At 36.0% G+C, this 18,792-nt stretch overlaps 3 protein-coding genes across 3 annotated transcripts in view; all 3 read left to right on the forward strand.

Annotated features, from left to right (window-relative positions):
* The window catches only part of LOC142337176 (26S proteasome non-ATPase regulatory subunit 8-like), a 136,163-nt gene that overhangs the window by 91,609 nt on the left and 25,762 nt on the right, over positions 1 to 18,792 (forward strand). The gene's annotated exons all lie outside the window — the stretch shown is intronic.
* LOC142337175 (solute carrier family 49 member 4 homolog) lies at positions 1,451 to 3,268 on the forward strand. Its single transcript, XM_075386282.1, has one exon. The coding sequence runs from the start codon at positions 1,488 to 1,490 to the stop codon at positions 2,973 to 2,975; it is 1,488 nt and encodes a 495-aa protein (XP_075242397.1). The 5' UTR covers positions 1,451 to 1,487; the 3' UTR covers positions 2,976 to 3,268.
* LOC142336326 (solute carrier family 49 member 4 homolog) lies at positions 5,999 to 17,686 on the forward strand. Its single transcript, XM_075385075.1, has 3 exons — positions 5,999 to 7,158; positions 8,019 to 8,860; positions 16,320 to 17,686. Exons 1-3 carry the CDS (start codon positions 6,578 to 6,580, stop codon positions 16,532 to 16,534), a joined length of 1,638 nt encoding a protein of 545 aa, XP_075241190.1. The 5' UTR covers positions 5,999 to 6,577; the 3' UTR covers positions 16,535 to 17,686.

Below are 18,792 nucleotides of genomic sequence, written 5' to 3' on the forward strand. Positions count from 1 at the left end.
CAAAATTTAAACGCATGTTAAGACAGCTTCTGCTCCAACAATTCAAACTTGTACCGTTGGAAAGGAACGTTGGTGGCTTCAAAAGTTATTTTTACCTTTAAAAAACGGAACCACTAATTTTGATTTTTAACATTGTACTAATGTTAAACATTAACATTGTATATATATTTTTAAACTTGTAATATTTAACCCCCGGGTTATATTTTCAATTTACTTGTTTCAACAAAAAAAGAAAACTAATACCACTTCTTAGTCATTGACTAGTAGACACCCGCAGTTGATTTCAGGAATGAAATTGTCACAGTGCCTCACCAAAGACCTCGCAGATGTTTAATCAATATGAGGTCCTGGCAATGCGTTAAAATGCATTTGAAATCTCCTACTGGATAGAAATTAAGTTACTATTGATGAACTTTGTTGGTATTGTGAGAAGAGAAGTTCAGCATGGTTCTGTCTTAGGGCTTTATTTGTGTGTTCTCTATATCAACTCAATGCCGCGAACAATCTCCTCAGATTTTGTATCTATTCGCCGATTACGCGAAAGCTTTTCGACAAATTAGTTCATCAGAAGACGCCCAAATGCTGTAAAATGATCTCAATAATCTATCAGAGTAATTTAGTTGCATTTTACCTGATGATGCTAGATATAGCGAAAACGCCTGTACATTGTTTTATAATTGACTTAGCTTTTTAACACATGTAAGTTTGCAATGCGTTTTTGTGTTAAATTTGTATACGATACTGTGCTGTTTCGTAGTGAGAGCTCACCGTTCCATCCATTGGGTGGATCATACACTTTTCAATTTGTTTTTTTAATAATAAAATAAAAGTTAGTCTAATTTGCCATGTCTGTTGTTCGGTGGTATTGATACTTACGTATGCTCTCATCAAAAAAGGATATCTAACTACAAAATCCAGTCAAAATATTTCACAGTTTTCAAATATGCTTTAAATTTTGGCAAATTTCTAAAGCTGTCTGTCTGTTGTTTTTCATCCTCAGCTGATGTTTATATATAATCATTTTATTGATAGTTTTTATCAATACAAAATGCTTTATGAAGACGTAGTGCTGGGAGGGCCCCGGACCAGCCAATATTCACCAAGTGTTGGGGAGGAGCATTTCTAAATTTTCCTTTTTTTAAAAAAAAAATTTGGGATCTTTTCCGTTTTTGCGCCCAATGTATGCTAAGCTCCCCCATTTACAGAACGCTTGCCATTACATACTATATTATTTTTTAAAAATATGGCACGTGAAAGTGTGGTGTATAAATCCTTGCTGAAAGTGGAATAGTAAGTCACGCGACTAATTAAAAAAATAATAGCAGTTTCATCCTATTATGCTGCTCTTCTGAGAACAAATTTCTCATGTGTTAAACTGTATGCCTTCTTCGGGCAATCCCAGAAAGTAATTTTGACACGTTCGATGGTGCTTAAACATAGTGTCACGCTCTATTTTAAAATTCAAATCTAGAATTTTATAGGTGGTAATGAATGATTCGCGGAATGAGAGTGATGGATTGATTTCGGATGGCGACAGTGATAGACATGTCGCATATAAAACCGATTACACTCCGCAAAGCTCACAAAATGGTTATGACCAGGACGAACTTGATGCCCGTGGCTTGATATGTAGAGTGTATAAAAGAAGATGGTATATTTTATTCATTTACTGCTCTGTTGGTCTGTCAAATTATATATCTTGGAACACCTGGGATCCTATTCAGCGAACGGCGAAGTATGTGTACGGTTGGAATAACGGAATTATATCACTGCTTGCAGATTGGGGTTTGATCACGCTGATAGCGTTTCCGCCGTTTTACGCTGCGCTTTTGAAGAAAAAAGGGCTGCGCAAATCGGAGCTTGTCACCGTGACGTGGATGTTTATTGGTGCTCTGATCCGCGTTGTTCCGTGGAAGTATGGTCGATTGAATACAATAATGATTAACATTAGTCAATTTTGTACAGGAACTGGAGGTATAATTCCGATGGCTGGTGCTAGCTTGTTGTCAATTACATGGTTCCCTCCAAGTGAACGGAGATTTGCAACTTCTTTAGCTTCGGGAAGCCAGCAGATTGGATTGGCCATGTCTTTTCTTCTCGGACCGTTGCTTGTAGAAGAACCTATACTCTCAGACTCCTACAATGCCTCTTCAACTGTTTCAAGCAATGATGTTGGAATCAAGTCGATCGAGTATTACTGGAATGAAATCCAATTCTACCTAAGAATTCAGTTTGCAATCGTTACTTTGCTTTCGGCATGTATTGTGGCGTACTTTCCAGCCAGACCACCTCTGCCGCCATCCAATCTTTCAATAAGCGGTCGACATTTCTTCGGTTACTCTATTCGTCTGATCGTACGCCAAAGTCGTTTCTGGATTCTTGCCTTTGTGTACGGTTTTTTCAGTGGTTTGTTCAATTCGTACCTGGCAGTAATCGCGATTGACTTAGAGGCAAACCCAAAACTTCAGTTCACGCAATTTTGGTCTGGTTGGCTAGGGTTTGCGACTACTATAATAGGCGCTTCTTGCAGTGTAGCTGTTGCGGCTTTAGCTGATCTGTTGAGAGCATATAACCCTATAAAGAAACTCCTGTTAGCGCTTTTGATTGTGGGTTTTCTCTCTTACGGATGGTTCATTCTAATTGCCAAAAGTATAGTTGAAGTAGACCTTTCACCAGAGGCAATACGCACAATTGTGTACGTTTTGATCATTCTCACTGGATGTGCGTCATCGAGCACAGTGCCTTTGATATTTGAAATTGGAGCTGACATTCTTTATCCAATACCCGAGGAAGTTATTGGATCAATGTTGGTTTTGGTTCAGAATACTTGCGGACTGACATTCCTGTTGGTTATGCTGGTGCCCGGAGTCGGAACAAATTGGGTTGACTACGCTGTAATGGGAGGTTTAATCGCATCTTTTCCTGTCGTTTTTATGCTTGATGACAGAAACCGTCGTCTATCTGCGGAATTCTAGTTTTGCACTTGCTGACGTCTTCTGTAGATGATCTACTTTCTATCTGAATATTTGGTTATGAGAGTAATATTTCTCATATGATCTGTGCAACATTGATCTTTGTATATTTTGCAGACAGATAATGTATTTGAGTTTTGTATTTGGAAAAAAAAACTATGCATCAGCGTCCACTTAATATGACGTGCCTTTCTATTGTAACCGGTGCTTAAAAAAGCTAATATTATAAGCAGTATTTGTAAAACTAGGTACAATTATGTAGTTTTTAGCTAGATAAAGAAGATTTTAGTTTGTGCCGTCTTGTTTTTAACAGTCCCAGCAATGTTTCATTAATGTTGATTAATGCGTTATTTGGTTACAAAATTGACACGTTTGTAAGGTCCCTAATAGGTTACTGATAACGATAACATGGTTTGCAAAAAGCGGGGAAATTGCCCTGCATAGTTTATAGTTATCCTTATAGGGTCATACTGGGTCTTTTCAAAAGGCCAAATTGCCTTGTTTGATTGATCTCAAACGAAGTTTAGCCCACGAAATTTATAAGTTTTTTGTATTACGCCCACATTCACCCGTCTCAATTAAGCTTAAGCTTTCGACCAGCTAGCTACTGACGAAGCAAACGCTTCGATAGTCGTGAAGCCAACCGCTCGCTAGTTGTTTGAGAGCATTTCGCCCGACAATATTCAGTTGAGTTTTTGTTTTTTGGGCATCAGTTGCACTATACATCTGATTGCTTACGAGACAAAATTCCAAAACTATTCGGCCAATTATTTTATCCAGCGCCTTTTTTGTTGCTCGTCTTTTTCTAAATTGGCAAAGCGATGGCTATTGAAGTAATGTTTGATTGTTCTCGGAAGCAGTTTGAAGCAATTATTGTAATTTTGTCTTTTTTATGCAAATGTTTTTGCTTGGAGAGTTTTGACTTCTCGGGTGACTTTTGCGTCCTTTGCGTGATCTATATTACTCCCTCATTCGCAATTTTAGGCAGCAGAACTCAATTGAAGGCAGTTAACCACCAAAAGTCAAATGAAAATTGCGGCGAAATTGGCGTCATTTCTCAACTTATTACTTCTCACTTTAATTTTTAATAGCTGTATTTAATAACCTCTATGGAGATATTTTGAGGCCCCTTAGTTAAGTTCTTAATCCCAGCTACTCCAGGCTACCTATCCTCCCTCTCCTCTTGCTTACCCCACTCCTCCCCTCCCCCGGACTGAAAAAGGCTGCAATAGATTAGCTCCCACTAGTCGTTCGAAATAGTTCTTCCGACGTAAGTCAATTTTGTTTGACTTTTTTGTTGTCGTACAATAAGTGAACATAGACTGCATTTCTTTGATCTGCTGTGATTGAAACAAGGATAAAGTATATAAACTTGAGTCTAATTTTCAGAACTGCTGAAGCTCTGTACAATTTCTTATGTTCCGTCTATTCAGATCTATTCACACATTTTTCAACCTTCGAACTCGAATTATTAAAGTGAAATTTTCCGCAGTGAATGAGGCAGAAAATCTAGCATATTTAGGGCATGAATTTTTTGTCATCCCTCTCTCATAATGAGTGAGAAAACAAACATGGGGTAGGTAATATGCGTTTGCATATAATGTTGCGCTTAAATTCTGTTCAAAAACAATGCTGTATGAGTAAAAATATCGTTATAAACTCCAGCCACTAAATGAGATAAATAATGCTGAATTGGTGGAAAAATGATACCTGCCACAATTGAAACGAAGAGACAAGACAAACAAAATGAAACAACAAAAAAGTCAATTATCGGCACAGCTCGATGCTATTTTTTTCTAATAAAAAGGCAGGGGGAACAAGGTCAAAATCACATCAGAGATAAAACCCAAACTGAACAAATTATTGTACTTCAATTAAAAGCAGAAGGGGCACAAGAGAATAAGAAAGCAAAGTTCAAAATTCCGGTCAGTCTTTTAAAACCAAATGACTTGAGCAGCCATAACAACCATAGCTTGCAATTTATTTTTAAATGATTTGTTCTCATTTAACTCTTTAGGAAGCCAATGGCACCTCTCATTAATGGGACTAAGGCACCCGTCATTAGTGAAACTAAGGCGCAAGACAACAATTTGATAAGAAACCGAAGAAAAGATTAGACGTACGAAAACAATGAAAATAATAACAGTCGGGACTCAAGAATCACAACGTTTACGAAGTGTTGAAGCCATTGAAAATATCCGCCATTAACTGAAAAGTTTACATATGTTCACCTGGGTCTGATTTAAGCATCAATAAGGACTGCTTTTAAAGGGGCTATGCGGAAGAACAGCAAAGAACCACATATTGATCAGTATCAAAAAACTTTTTTTAAATGAAAACTCAATATCAGTCATGAAAGCATCGATTAAAACACAAAACCATACTCATTTTTGTTTGCTTCACCAGAAAGTGGCTGTAGTTGCCATTAATGCAACTATATTACTAGTTAACAAAAAAAAACAAAGGAAAAATCACAATATTACTTCAATATTTTTTGAAAAACAACTAAATTCAAAGTCATGAAAATCATCAGCTTTCAATTGAATATAATTATACCGCCTTACAAAGCCATTGAGACCTGCCATTAGTTAGAATATGTCATACAACTACAAATGAACATTAAATACAGGAAAATCGAAAACCTAAATACAATTTGCGAGAAAAATTTCGAAACCGTAAGCTATTCGCTGCAAACGTTAGCTTACGGTTTCGACATTTTCGCACAAATTTTAATTGAGTTTTCGAATTTTGCCTGTATTTAATGGTTTTTTTGTGATATGGTATTTTTTGTCATCAACTCACACGAAAGTATACACAAACTCATTGAATTTACAGAAATTTATTGAATTTAAATAAAGCTTGTTAACATTGGGAGCCCACACTTTTCGATGTTAGAGCTCTATCGCAAAACACAATATTCAAATTTTCTAATAAAAATAAAAGCGAAAAAGAAAATCATTTTTTTTACTAATTCCGTCGTTTATCTATGTTCGGAAATAAATGTACGGACGTTCGTTACTGAGAGTTCAACGGTTTGATTGTTTTTCAGGTTACAATATTGTCTGAGTGGTGCTACGCCTTTCAGTCACCTATTTCATCCCAAACAATCCGAAATAATTAGTGTAATTCACACTCTGGACTTTTGGCCATGCAATTAGATGGTGTATGTTTGTTGCAATTTTCATGGTTGTTGTTGTTGACCAAATCTGACTTAAGAGAACAACACATACTTACTCTTATTTAATTACTTACTTGAACAAATTGCCAAACAAACTATTGTCACATAAGGCGCAATTAGGGCAATACCTTCGTAGCTGGGAGTCCATGCAATTGTAACAAAGTTATTGACAAATGTTAGATGATATTTCAAACCAATCTGCAAAATGCTGAAATCGGTTAAAGTATTCATACGCAAATCTCAATCAATCGCCAAACCCAATTTATATTCTTTGATCATTGTGAGACAACGTATTGTATCTTGATCACGTGTGAATTTGGACCTTAAATTTTGCAAAACTTCATATTTTGACTATTCATACCCTTACTTCTATATATTTCTCTTGTCGACCTTTAACTTGTTGGTGAATTATTTGAATAGTGTTACAATGACTATTTACACGCAACACACCGAGGACAATTCTGGACATAGTAGTTGCAGTGACAACAGCAGCGACGATTCTTTGTTGGATCCATCCACTGAAATGAAGAATGACAATCATTATGGCTTCGATGCCGATTCTGAAGTACCATTAACGCCTAACTTGTCATCGGACGAACGAACCGGTTTGTTCTCCGGTACAAAAACGTTCAAACGACGCTGGTACATCTTAGCTCTTTGGTGTGGGGTGGGTTTCGCAAACTTCGAAATATGGAATACTTGGGGTCCTATACAAAATACAGCGAAATATACTTTTAATTGGCAAACTAGTCAAATATCGCTGCTTGTCAACTTGGGATTGGTTACCTTGATTCTGCTTCCTCCTTTATTCGTGCTAATTATTGACAAATTTGGTCTCAGATTGGCGCTGTTAATAACCGCGGCTAGCATTGCTGTGGGTGCTTCTATTCGCTTGATATTTACGGACAACCAAACCTTGAACAACTTGATCCAGGACTTGGGAGAGTTTCTCAATGGAATCGGTGGTGTGTTACCAATGGCAGCGTCAGCGATGCTTTCTCTTAAATGGTAATAATTTGATCTTTTTTTTAAAAATTATAGGAGGTTAGTTTTGGTGAAATATCACAATTTGAGACGGAAATTATTGGCTGGTTTTTATGTTTGTGGAAGCTATTATGGGAGTTGAGCCATTTCGAATACTTGCAATGAGTATCTTTTTGGTGCTATTCTATCGTTGATGTCTATTATATCTGACATAATTTATGTTGTGCTCGAAAAGGAGCTGAGATACAGTCTCCCACCAGGTCGACTAATGTAGTTGTTTGATATCCCAATGCAATTGCATATTTCCGTTTTACAAATATTGGTTCTAATATTGTTTGATTGCTCTCGAATGAAGTTTGAGGCAATTATTGCAAACGTGTGTGTCTTTTTTGCATTGTTTTTGCTTGGACTAGTTGCTGTTTTGAGGCGTTTTTGTGAGATAATCTTATATGGTTTCAGCCTAATGATTACTGATATAGTTTCTTCTGATGGCACTTAAGCATGAGGGAAGTCGTACGAGAAAGATCAACCGAACATGGGTGCTTTAAATGCATATTAAACCAGTGCGTTTTGACCCATGATACATTAATGGATTGACACAAGGATGATAAACGGCAGAGTGGAACCATTAATAATAACCATACTAGAAAAAATAGTACTCGAATGAGCTTTATTGGTGTACGTGCTTAAATTATGCGTACTTTTTTACATTTTATGCCCAATTTCATTTCCGATCTCTTATTGGATGGTTTTATTGGACTGTCGAATTATTGCACAGGATAATTCGACATTCCTGCTCGTACTCGTATATTACCGGACTTAGTAATCGCATAATTGCGTGAATTTACTGCTGATACAAAAAGCTGACAGATTACATGTTTTAGGTTTCCTGAAGCAGAAAGACGTACTGCGACAGCCTGTTCCACTGGTACACAGCAAATTGGTCTCGCTCTTTCATTCCTGATTGGACCTCTTCTAGTTGACGAAGTGCAACCTATCACCATGGCCAATGCTAGCACCGACCCAAATAACACAGTCACCGTAGACCCTGGACCGTCCAAAGACGACTTGAAAGACCAAATCTGGCGATATATTCTCTATCAAGCTATCTATGGAGTCACTTTGTTTGTTTTAGTGGTGGGCTATTTTCCTTCCGCACCTCCCAAACCGCCCTCTGAGGTTTCCTTTAGCAAAAGAGACTATCTACTACCCAGTGTTAAAAAGATTGTTAAAAAATCCAAGTTTTGGTGCCTAGCTTTTGTTTATGGACTATTTAGCGGGTTCTTCAACTCGTACTTATCAATTTTAGACGTAGATCTGCAGCCTAAAGGTTTCAGTCAAGTATTAGCTGGCTGGATTGGCTTTTCAACCACTTTAGCTGGTGCACTGGGCGGGATTATTGTAGCTAATTTAACAGACCGGTTGCGAAAGTATAACCCGGTCAAGAAAATGTTGCTGCTTCTTTTGACTCTGGGATTTATATCTTTCTTTGTTTTTGTTCTGGTTGTGAAGGCTTTGAGTTTGCCCGAAGTTGCAAATAAAACAATTGTCTTTATTGCGGTCGTTTCCACGGGAATCTGTTCAGCTAGCAGTGTGCCGTTGGTGTTCGAAATGGGATCGGACATCTTGTTTCCCATTTCAGAGGAGCTCATTGGATCTATGCTGGTGCTGATTCAGAACATTTTTGGAAGTTTGATCTTGGCGTTCATGTCTATCCCTCACCTTGGTAAGTTCAGCTATAGGTTTACTACAAATTTTTCCTGCTCAAAATGAGCTTTGCGAAGTCAGGCGTCTTCAAAAATTGGTCGCGTCAACGAATTGTTTGCGAATAAATGTTCTTAAAAACTAAAAAAATGCGCAATTTTTAAAGCATTTTGAAGTCAGAAGCGAAAACGGTTATAAACATTTAATTTTTTTGCGTCACTTTTAAATTGCGAGGGTGGGATTACGAGAGAAGCAAATCAGCTGGTATGAAAAGTATAAGATTTTTCCGGAAAATATTATAGTTTTCGTATTAGAGAAAGGCAACAGTTGCACGGCACTATTTGACCTCAAACAAATTTTGTAACATTATTAATTGCTCTCAAACGAATTCCTCTGGTCTTTTTTATGCGATTGTTCCCTTGACCGATTTTTCTTGGGGTTGTAATGATAGTCTCCCTAAGCCTTAGCTCGCGTCTGCTAAAACCAACCCCTCGCCAATCGTTTGAGAGCAATTCGTCCGTCGTTAGGCGGTTATGTTTATTGATTTGAAGAAGGCATTAAATTTTGGTTAGTCTTTTTTCATGAAAATGCTATAGAATAGTAGTACGCAGTTCTCTTGAGATAACTGATATGAGATTCTCAAGGTTTAAACTTCTCTGATCTTTTGAATGCTCGCCAATTTTCAATATTTTTTTATTGCTGATAAAAATTTGAACAACCATTTGTTAGAATAGATTTCTTCTGTTGCTCAAATTAAATTGGCCTTCATCAAAAATCTGAACGTCTGGGGATGCTAAAGAGCTCTGAAAAAAGAAAAACGTTATTATCTTATTCTTGATAATAGAATTCTTGGTAATACAAGTATAGTTATAGTGATGATATTGATGATTGTATAAATGAAATTAATAATATAAATAGTATCATTGTCATTCGTTAAAATCCATGACTGGCCTTCGGTTGTGTGGATTTCGCTTATCATGACGTTTGAGCCTGAAATACTTTGTCGAAATACTATGCCTGAAATACTAAAAAGCCGGCAATAGTGTCTGCTAAAAGTTTAGTTTCTTAGATAAACAAAGCACTGCATTGGAAATCAATTATAACGAAAGACATAAGATTGCCTTCAAGTAATGAGTCTGTGGTAGTCGTCGAAAAAGTTAAAGAAAAAAGCAGAGACTGAAAAAATCGAAACTACTTTACTTGATAAGACTTGCTATAGCTTTCAATCGTAGTCTGCGAATTTGGTTTCCGCACGAAAAGGCTGACTAAGTGATTAAGACTGCTAAAAAGGGCTTATTTATTCATCAATTAACTACTAACTCTGAAAAAAGATTGAGCGGTTTTTGTAGATTTAAGTTTTCCGGATTTCTTGCGCCCATGTTTTATTTAAGATGTGTTCACATATTTTGATGATTTTTGAAATCTATTTGGAGTTGAGAATAAACACTTTGAGATTTGTACATAATGCTGAGAAAAACTTCAAATCAATAAATATTGGGTTACACATAAAATAGCGACATGTTCATGTCTCCCGAGTGACTGAAAAGTTTGCGCATTTCTTTTCTTAGTTCAATGAAGGAAGAGTATATCAAAATTACTGACGTTTACAACAGTTACAAAATCATTTACAACAGTTTGAATGCGGTTTAAGTACGACTTTGTATAGAGCATAATGGCACATCATTTGACTGCGAGATGAACGGTTCGGGCAATGAGAAGAGATCTGTTAGGTTGAACAATGCTAAAACATTGACAGAAGGGAATTCAACAATTGCCTATTGTTGACCAGCTTCATATTACGATCTTTAAGTTGGTAAGCAATAGTTAGCCCCGTTTAAAGGGACAAACAATTTTGTAGTCACTATGACCAAAACACTCTTGTTGCCTTCCAATGAAACATCTTTAAGTTGCAAATGGATGATGTCAACATGCCAGGCTAGAGAAGCTTAGAGTGAGGACATCACGTACGCGAACAGGGTGAAGTTTAGCTTATTAGAAAGGCAATAGGGGTTTGAGTGTCGCAGTTAGTTTAAAATCTGCCGCGACTTCAGCAGTTTACAACGTATTCGATTATCCCATGTGAAGGTTTTTGATAAATGTAATGCAAGATCGGATCCTGATTCAACTTCTGAGTGGCTCATAATTGTCAAAAGGCTGCCAGTGTTGTTTTCTGAGAGATCCTGAAATGTGCATTTAGTTAGATTGAACGCCATGCTTTTGTGCCTGCACCATTGTGAAAGACGGTCACAATCTTGCTGCAAAGTTCAGAGGATGTTTCGTGTCGAGCACTTCAACTTTTGTTGCAAGTTGCGGTATTAGACAATATCAGCTTCTTATCTATATAATTTAAAAAAGAGGAGAGGACCAAAAACGCTCACTTAGCGAACGCCGTTTGCAATAGACTTGCATTCAGACAGAAAACCATCGATCTAAACTTTCAGTTCTGTTAGTAAGATAAGGTCCGATCAACTTTTAGTCCAACTGAAGACAGCCAACCCATTAATACGTATTTTTTCACTGTATGGAGAGCCTTGGAGAAGTCCAGTTAAACTACTCACCAAATTACTGTCGAGATTCTCAAATTATTTTGTGGGCATACTAAGAGTACGTGATATTTAAATACCCAAGGTCATCAAAGATACTTTTTCAAATACAAAAGAAAGCCGGGAGGGATAGTGATCGGACTATAGTTTTTCAAGGTTGTAGTAAAGTGCCCACTAAAGTTTTGCCATGAACTTGTACTAGTTATATGAAAAGAGCATAAATTTACGACTGGAGTACAGTGACAGCTGCTCCCTCATTTGTTTCAGCAATACTTCAACTTCTGAGAGAATTGGAAAAGAATTTGCAATCCTTACAAACGTAGAAACTAAATTAGTTGACTCGATGAAAACGGATTTAAAAGGTAGGGTGCTACGTCCGTTCAATCTTAAAATCTTTGCCCATTGGTAGTTAGATGTTTGCTAGAATCAAGGAAGTCGTTTTTATCTAGCTCAATAAAGTTACCTCCTTTTCAAGGTTCGGGAGAGAAAAATGAGTTCCTGGTCAATTCCCTTGTTCTCAAAAGGTCTCACTATTGAGGAAAGTATTTGAGCAAAAGTTCGCATTCTCGCTTGTTTTTATTTTTTGATTAAATTCCCTAAACTGTTTTCCGATCCCATTCCATGTCAGTTTTGGGTCTTATTTTCTGTTTTATTGACGGATGTTTTTGGAAGCTTAGGACAGGCTTGTCCTGGTCTGTTTTCAATTCGTTTTACCTTTTGATCACGTTTTCGTTCTACATAAGGCTTTCGCGTTCAATTTCGATACTTACTTCACTCACTATTTCAAATTAGTGGAAATCACATTTCATGTAGCCGATTTATGCAAATACTTTTAAGGTCAAAAGGCAAAATCGAAAGAATTGGGATAAGCCAATAAAGCCCGAGCACTAAGACTTTGTGTAAAGACTTCGACTTAGTGAATTGAGTTATCAGAGCTCAATAGAGTATACTGCGAACTGGTGCTGTTATTAAGCTTTTTGTCCCGTTTAGAGGCTGAATTTATCTAATTTTTTGAATCTAATGAACCTACGAACCAAATTAGAATAGAACACTAGGCTGTCTTCAATTTCTTTTTTATAACTGTCTCAATCCCAACGTTGGTCACTGGTCAACGGTGGCTATTTTCCAGAAATTTTCTGGCTATGCATAGAATTTGTTTCGGTTCTACGACCACTAATAGAGAGACTAAGTGTGCTAAAATGTGGAAGACCCGGAATTGTTTTGGCGTTACTATATCCCTCAATTGTCATCTGAGGGCTGTATTGTTTTGCCTTCCTTTTAATCGCTATCGAACGAAGTTCGTAGTAATTATTGTAAAGGTCTTTTTATGCAAATTTTTTACTGGGCCGTTTCTGCGCTTTTCTTCTAGAACATTCTTTGCTTCTCAAGTGACTTCACGCTTTCGTTCATTTTCTAGTGATCTCTATTGTTCTCACTTTGAAGTAAAGCTTGTTGCTAAAATAAATTCGATTGCAGCATAGTAAAATGAAGGGCTTGATAGCCAAGTGGGCCTTGCTTTTGGTGAGGGATCGGGAGGCCCATGGTTCGAATTCCGGCGTGTTCAACTATTTTTGCACCAATAAAGAAAAAATACCTAGGCTACACAGCCCCTGAATTAAGTTGCCTCGTCTGTCATTCGAGAGCAATTCTTCCGACATTAGTCGGTTTATGTTTAGATTAATTGTAATAGACGCCGGACAGAACGTATATTATCATTCGACTTTAAGATTGAACAATTAGCAGGAAAATTGTCGAAGAGTCGTATTCTGCCTCTGCAGTAATAATTTTTATAGATTTCACTACTACTATTTCCAACTATTATCCTTTTGGATCACTGAAGCCATAATTTTTGTATCCAGCTGCAAAATTAGATGCAAAATTCTGCTAATCGTACTTTGTGCTTAGTACCCTGAACTTAACAACAGCTGACGTTGATATCAGTATAAATGGCATCCATTTTAATCTTTGTTCCAACCCCTTTTGTGGGAGTAGAAATTCAACTAATTTCTTGTTCAGTCAATTTCGGCCAATCGATTTATTAATCGTAGAGTTGCGACTGGTATCACTATAAATCACGTCAAACGTGGAGTGTAAAATCAACCAACCTTTTCAAATTTTTGTCATTTTCGACGAGTTATCGAGGTTTAAAGTTTTTGTAAACCCTGATTTCCACATTTTTCACACTGATTTCCACATTTTTTTCAATTTTTCATATTGTTGAATGTTGCTCAATTCGTTTACGATTTTCAGCGTTTACTGGTTTTAGTAACCCTGAAGCAATAGCAAGACTAATTTTTTGTATCATTCTGGCTTTCGATCTAGATTTGATTTCGATCTAGATCTTTTGGTTTTTAGAGCCATTTCTTGTTTTGGTTTTTGCGGCCGTATGACTTTGCTTTGATTTTTCTCTTGAGTTTCTGGTGAATTATACTACATATGATGTATTTCTTAATCCTGATGAATGTGAGCAGTTGTCTGAATTGGTTTGTGGGCATGTAATGGTTTTGTTGACTTTGACACTAAAGTTTTCATTAAAATTTTTTCAGAGGCGCGAAGTGATAGCTCACGCTATTATTGTATCTCTCTTGGTTGTTTGATTTCGTCAACAGGATTGTTGTTACGACCATATGATGTCACAATCACCACTTCAAATCTGCTTTTTGTTCATTCATGAAATTTCAACTGAATTATGTTCGTGACGTCATTTTTAACTGTTAGCGGATATTGTTTTTTTTTTCATTTGCGTGATTAGATTTTTGGTCACATGTGACTTACCTCTCAAAAATGACTTCCTCACTCTGAAATTGACTTTTCTTTATAATTCAAAGAGATAAGATCAAATGAGCGTTTGTCACTCTAACTGAAGGATATATAAAGGCAGCTAATAGAAGCAGCAATACGTTAAAATATTCTTAATCAAAATGTAACATCAGCATTTTTTTAAAAAGAAGTTTCTAATTTGGGCTGAATTTTTTGAGACTACAGATCTACAAATCTTTTAAGGCTATTTTCTGACAATCTGTCAGCTGTTTGAATTTTGTTCTTTGTTTTTGTGTTGTTGAGTCCCAATAATGTCAGATCTCATTTGAGTACGAACGATGTCTATATGGACCTACAAAATGGTCTCAGTTCAAAATTTGTGGCCTTGATTAATTTGAAATTGTTTAAGTGAAATTTTAGTGAATTTTTATTTTGAATTGCAATGTTTTTCCTTTTCTAAGGTTTGTTACATTATGGGTAATGAAAGGTTTTTGATTGTAGTAGTGACATAAATGAAACTTATGATAGACTGGAGCTTATAGCTTATCTGTTTCTTGACTTAACAATAGTTTTTTCAAAGAATCTAAGTGAATTTTGTTCTGACGGTTTTTCATGTCAGTTTTTTTTCTCGCTGTTTAATCGCATTCATTGACGTCATAAGTCATTGATGAGGCATATCTTAATCTGAATTTCTTTTTCACGATGCAAAATTGACCCATTTATTTCCGTAAAAATTTGGAGAACTCTGGGTTTTGACTGTTTTTACTCAGGTTTTTTACAATTGGACTTATCATTCGTTCTAAAAGCTTAAGAGACCAACTGCCTTTGTATGGAAGCACAATGGAAACTTCTTATTTCGTCCATCAGATAGTGATTGATTTTAAACTTGGTTTCAAAGTTTAACCATAGTTTGAAAAAGTTGCCCCTCAATATTGTTTTTGTCGGCTTGAGAATTTTTCCCATTAGACAGATATCCTAGCTGCTTAATACTCAAACCCCGGTGTTTAGAGGTTATAATTTTCGGATTTTACTTCGAGGTTTTAGTTTTCAAATTTTAGCTCAAAGTAATTTTCAAATTAAATCGGATTTTTTTCAGGATTTTTTTGTTTTTTGCTCTGCTTATATGAATTGATAACCAATTTGCTAGAGCAATAGTTTGATAAGTTCGAAGGGCCCACATGATCTTTCTCAATCGAGATTTACTTTTGATTTTGTAGCATGAGTAACCTCCGTTTGAATTTGATTTGATTTTGCATTCTCAATTTAGATATATATAGATGGGTACCGAGTTCATTTTTTAACATTCGCACTCATTTATGAGTCTAAACTTCGAATTCAAATTCTTATCGAAATACAGGCCGCTTGTTACTTAAAAGAAGTTACAGATACCGTTTGATAAGTGCCGAGGGCAAACATAATCTTCTTAAATCGTGACTTACCCCTTGATTATATTATAGCATGGTTAACCTCCATTTGAATTTAATCTGATTTCGAATTCTCAATTTAAATGAGTACAGAGTTCATTTTTTTTAAACTTGCGCATCCCTTTTTTAAGTCAAAATTTGAAGTTTAAAATATAATCGAATTTAAATAGGGGCCGGTTGTTACTGAAAAGACATTGCAGATAGAGATTTAATTTGAAAACGGGATAGATGTTGATTTTTGGATCTCAATTTTGATTTTTTTCTTTTAGTAATACGTTCACGTGATAAAATTGTGTTTTTTTTACTTCATCAGTTGTTTGCGTGTCTGTCTTTTTTTTGTGTTTTTGGATGTTCATTGTCGTGAAATAAAGAAGTTTGAACTCACTGGTTTGACCCCTTTTTTTGTATAGACCTTTGTCATTTTTAGGAAGCCATCAAAGTTTAAACAGTAAACATTTGAACTAATTCATTGAAGGCAGTCTATCTCTGTTTTAATTTGTAGACAATTGAAACAAGATTTTGAATGAGCGGGATCGGGACATGGTGTCATCGCACATTAGCGAGCATCCATTTTATTTAGTCAGACTTGGTCAATCATAACTTAATTCCGAGCTGAGTTGCTTTTAATTGTTATTTGGACATGTGAAGAACTCCTTCTTGATGTCTTGTTTACGTACATAACGACGTGAACCAGTTTTAATGCCCACATGATCAGTGTACTTTTCCTGACTTATTTTTGACGGAACTGTTTCAGGCGACGCATGGCTGGATTACGCCGTGTTAGCTGGAATCTTACTGGCCATTCCATTGGTGCTAATCATAGACGACACAAACGAGAGAGCCAAAATGTGTGAAACAGTAAGACGACAATCGCAAATGTCTAGAGGCACTCTCAACCAGAGAACTGAGAGCATGGGAAATTTGTCTGATACTTCAGATGAGCGAAATATTCTGTTCCTTGCGTCATAGATTATATAATAGTCAGCTGAAGTTTTGAACCGTTCCGTTTTCCCGGGTGAATATTGTCAATATTATTATGTCAATAAATGGCAATGTTCTAACGAAGAGAAGGAAACAGTCGCTCTAAGTCTCTCTTTACGCTTTGTGTTTGTTAAACTTGTCCCTGTCTTTGTGGTGATTGTTTGTTAGTGTTTGCGATGAAAAAGAATGTTGCGTATAGTGTTTTGACTATGAAAACTACAGCGTAAAGTTGAAACGCAAACAAATGTACAATAAGCACACAGCATGAAAATAAGCAGTAATATGCAGCTTTGCCTATCGATGTTTGTTTTCCAAATTTTCCCATGTCTTCGGAAATTGTCCGCATCTTTTAAGATTGGAACTTGAGTTCTGAACTTTTATTGAGGGGTTTTGAAACTTCGCTTGCGTTTCAAGTTTATGACACTCTATAAACTTGCTTCATGCGAGATTTGCAGTGAATTCAAGTGGCATTTCATGCAATCAAATGCTCAACAAACGCCATTTGTGCACCACCAATTAAGAAATAATGAGCAGAAAAATTTTGCTCGAAAGTTATTCCCTATTTTCCCTATTTGAACGCTCCCTTTAATCTGTATTTTCTCCCTTCTACCAATAAAATGTCGAGTGCTGCAAACCATTTTATCAAGTCGAAGAGGAACTTTTGTTGAAAGATTGTTTACTGCCTGCCTTTTTTTAATTGAAACAACTAATAAGGTGCGAGTGTGTCTAAGACAAAAAGTATACAATTACTTTTTAATGGCGCAGTAAATAACCACATCCGAAAATCTAACAATTCAATATCAAAAGTCAACCTTCGGAGGTATGGTTCAATGCCTCATAATCGCTGGTCTAAATTTCTGGGGAAAATATTTTGCGCTAAAGCAGTGACTTTCTCAATTCGCATTTGTCCAATTTGTTAGCGTAGTTGTTCGGTGCTGAATGATTCTAATAATTATGTAGACGTCTACTATATTTTGAATTGATAAAATTATAAATGCCAGCATTGTTGAAAATTTACTTAAATTAGATTTTTGTAAATATTTCTTTCCCTTATTATCTATCCATTTTATGTGATTTTATATCCCTGACATTGTAGTGGCTTAGTTTTTAGATAGTTCTCAAATATATTTTATCCTAAAACATTTTATTACCGTACAGATCTCTATATTGTGCCAAACTGACTAAAGCAACTGAACGCGAATAGAAATCGGTAACTTTAAAAAGTGTCTAAGTCCACGTGATCAGTTTTAAGTGTTCAATTTATCAATTTACGCATCAGTGTTTTATTGTGAAAACAATCCTTTGAAACGAGTCAAATGCTTTGACCGTGAGCTTTTTCAGATCATGTTATAAGTTTTTCATTTTAGTTTTGACGATATTTAGCTGTTTTGATCTTTTTTTACATTTGTGAACATACTAGGAAACGTTTCACAAAAATGTTTCAATGCTTATTGTGGCTCTTGATTTTTTATTGGGAGCATTTTCACGAAATTTAGACTAATCAGGAGCAAGATTAATTGCCTTGTTGCAAAATTTACCTTCTTTATGTATAACATTGATACATACTAAGTACCATTGTTTTTAGTTTATTTTGCTTCGAATTAGAAACGTAGCTCAAATTAGAAACGTAGCTGCCTATATAATTGAATTCACACCAACAATTGCAAATATCAATTTTGAATCAGCTTATAATGCAGAGAGGTGTCTCTCTACATGCTAAAGTTTTTAATTTTAATTTATACTAGACGTGCTTTTTCATGTTGTACTCAATGATATGAAGTGCATAATGAAATAAAAGCTCATTTTAGATCGAAATCGTTTTTAAGCATTTTTTTGCGTTCTATATTTTCCATTATTTCAATCAGCTATAATAATCTGCCTATGGTCAGTTTATTAATTTTGAGAACCCATTTAATTGCTCTCAAACAAAGTTTGTGGCAATTATTTTAGTCCTGTGGTCCTTTTTACTACTCGAAGAGGAGTATTGGGATTCCGAATTTTTTTTTAGCTGAAGCCAGTTTGTTTACGACTTGTACTTTTGACTTTTGTTTTCCAACATTGCTTTCTGTTTTAGAACGTTGGCTTATGTGGTCGAACAATGAACGTTAACAGTAGCTTAGTTACTAATATACTGAACGTGAAAAGTAAGTTAATACCACATTGATAGTAATGAGTGTATGGCACTACAGGCACATCAGATGGGAGACACTGATGTGATCTTTAGTTTCTTTGTTGGCTTAGATACA

The sequence above is a fragment of the Convolutriloba macropyga genome, chromosome 3, assembly GCF_964194025.1.
Source record: "Convolutriloba macropyga chromosome 3, txConMacr16.3, whole genome shotgun sequence".
Lineage (NCBI taxonomy): Eukaryota > Metazoa > Xenacoelomorpha > Acoela > Convolutidae > Convolutriloba > Convolutriloba macropyga.

Excerpts from the sequence above, each read along its gene's own strand:
- LOC142336326 (XM_075385075.1), top strand. The coding sequence starts at position 6,578 with ATGACTATTTACACGCAACACACCGAGGACAATTCTGGACATAGTAGT. Across the intron at positions 7,159-8,018 it reads GCGATGCTTTCTCTTAAATG|GTTTCCTGAAGCAGAAAGAC; the intron begins GTAATAATTTGA and ends TACATGTTTTAG. Across the intron at positions 8,861-16,319 it reads CATGTCTATCCCTCACCTTG|GCGACGCATGGCTGGATTAC; the intron begins GTAAGTTCAGCT and ends GAACTGTTTCAG.
- LOC142337175 (XM_075386282.1), top strand. The coding sequence starts at position 1,488 with ATGAATGATTCGCGGAATGAGAGTGATGGATTGATTTCGGATGGCGAC.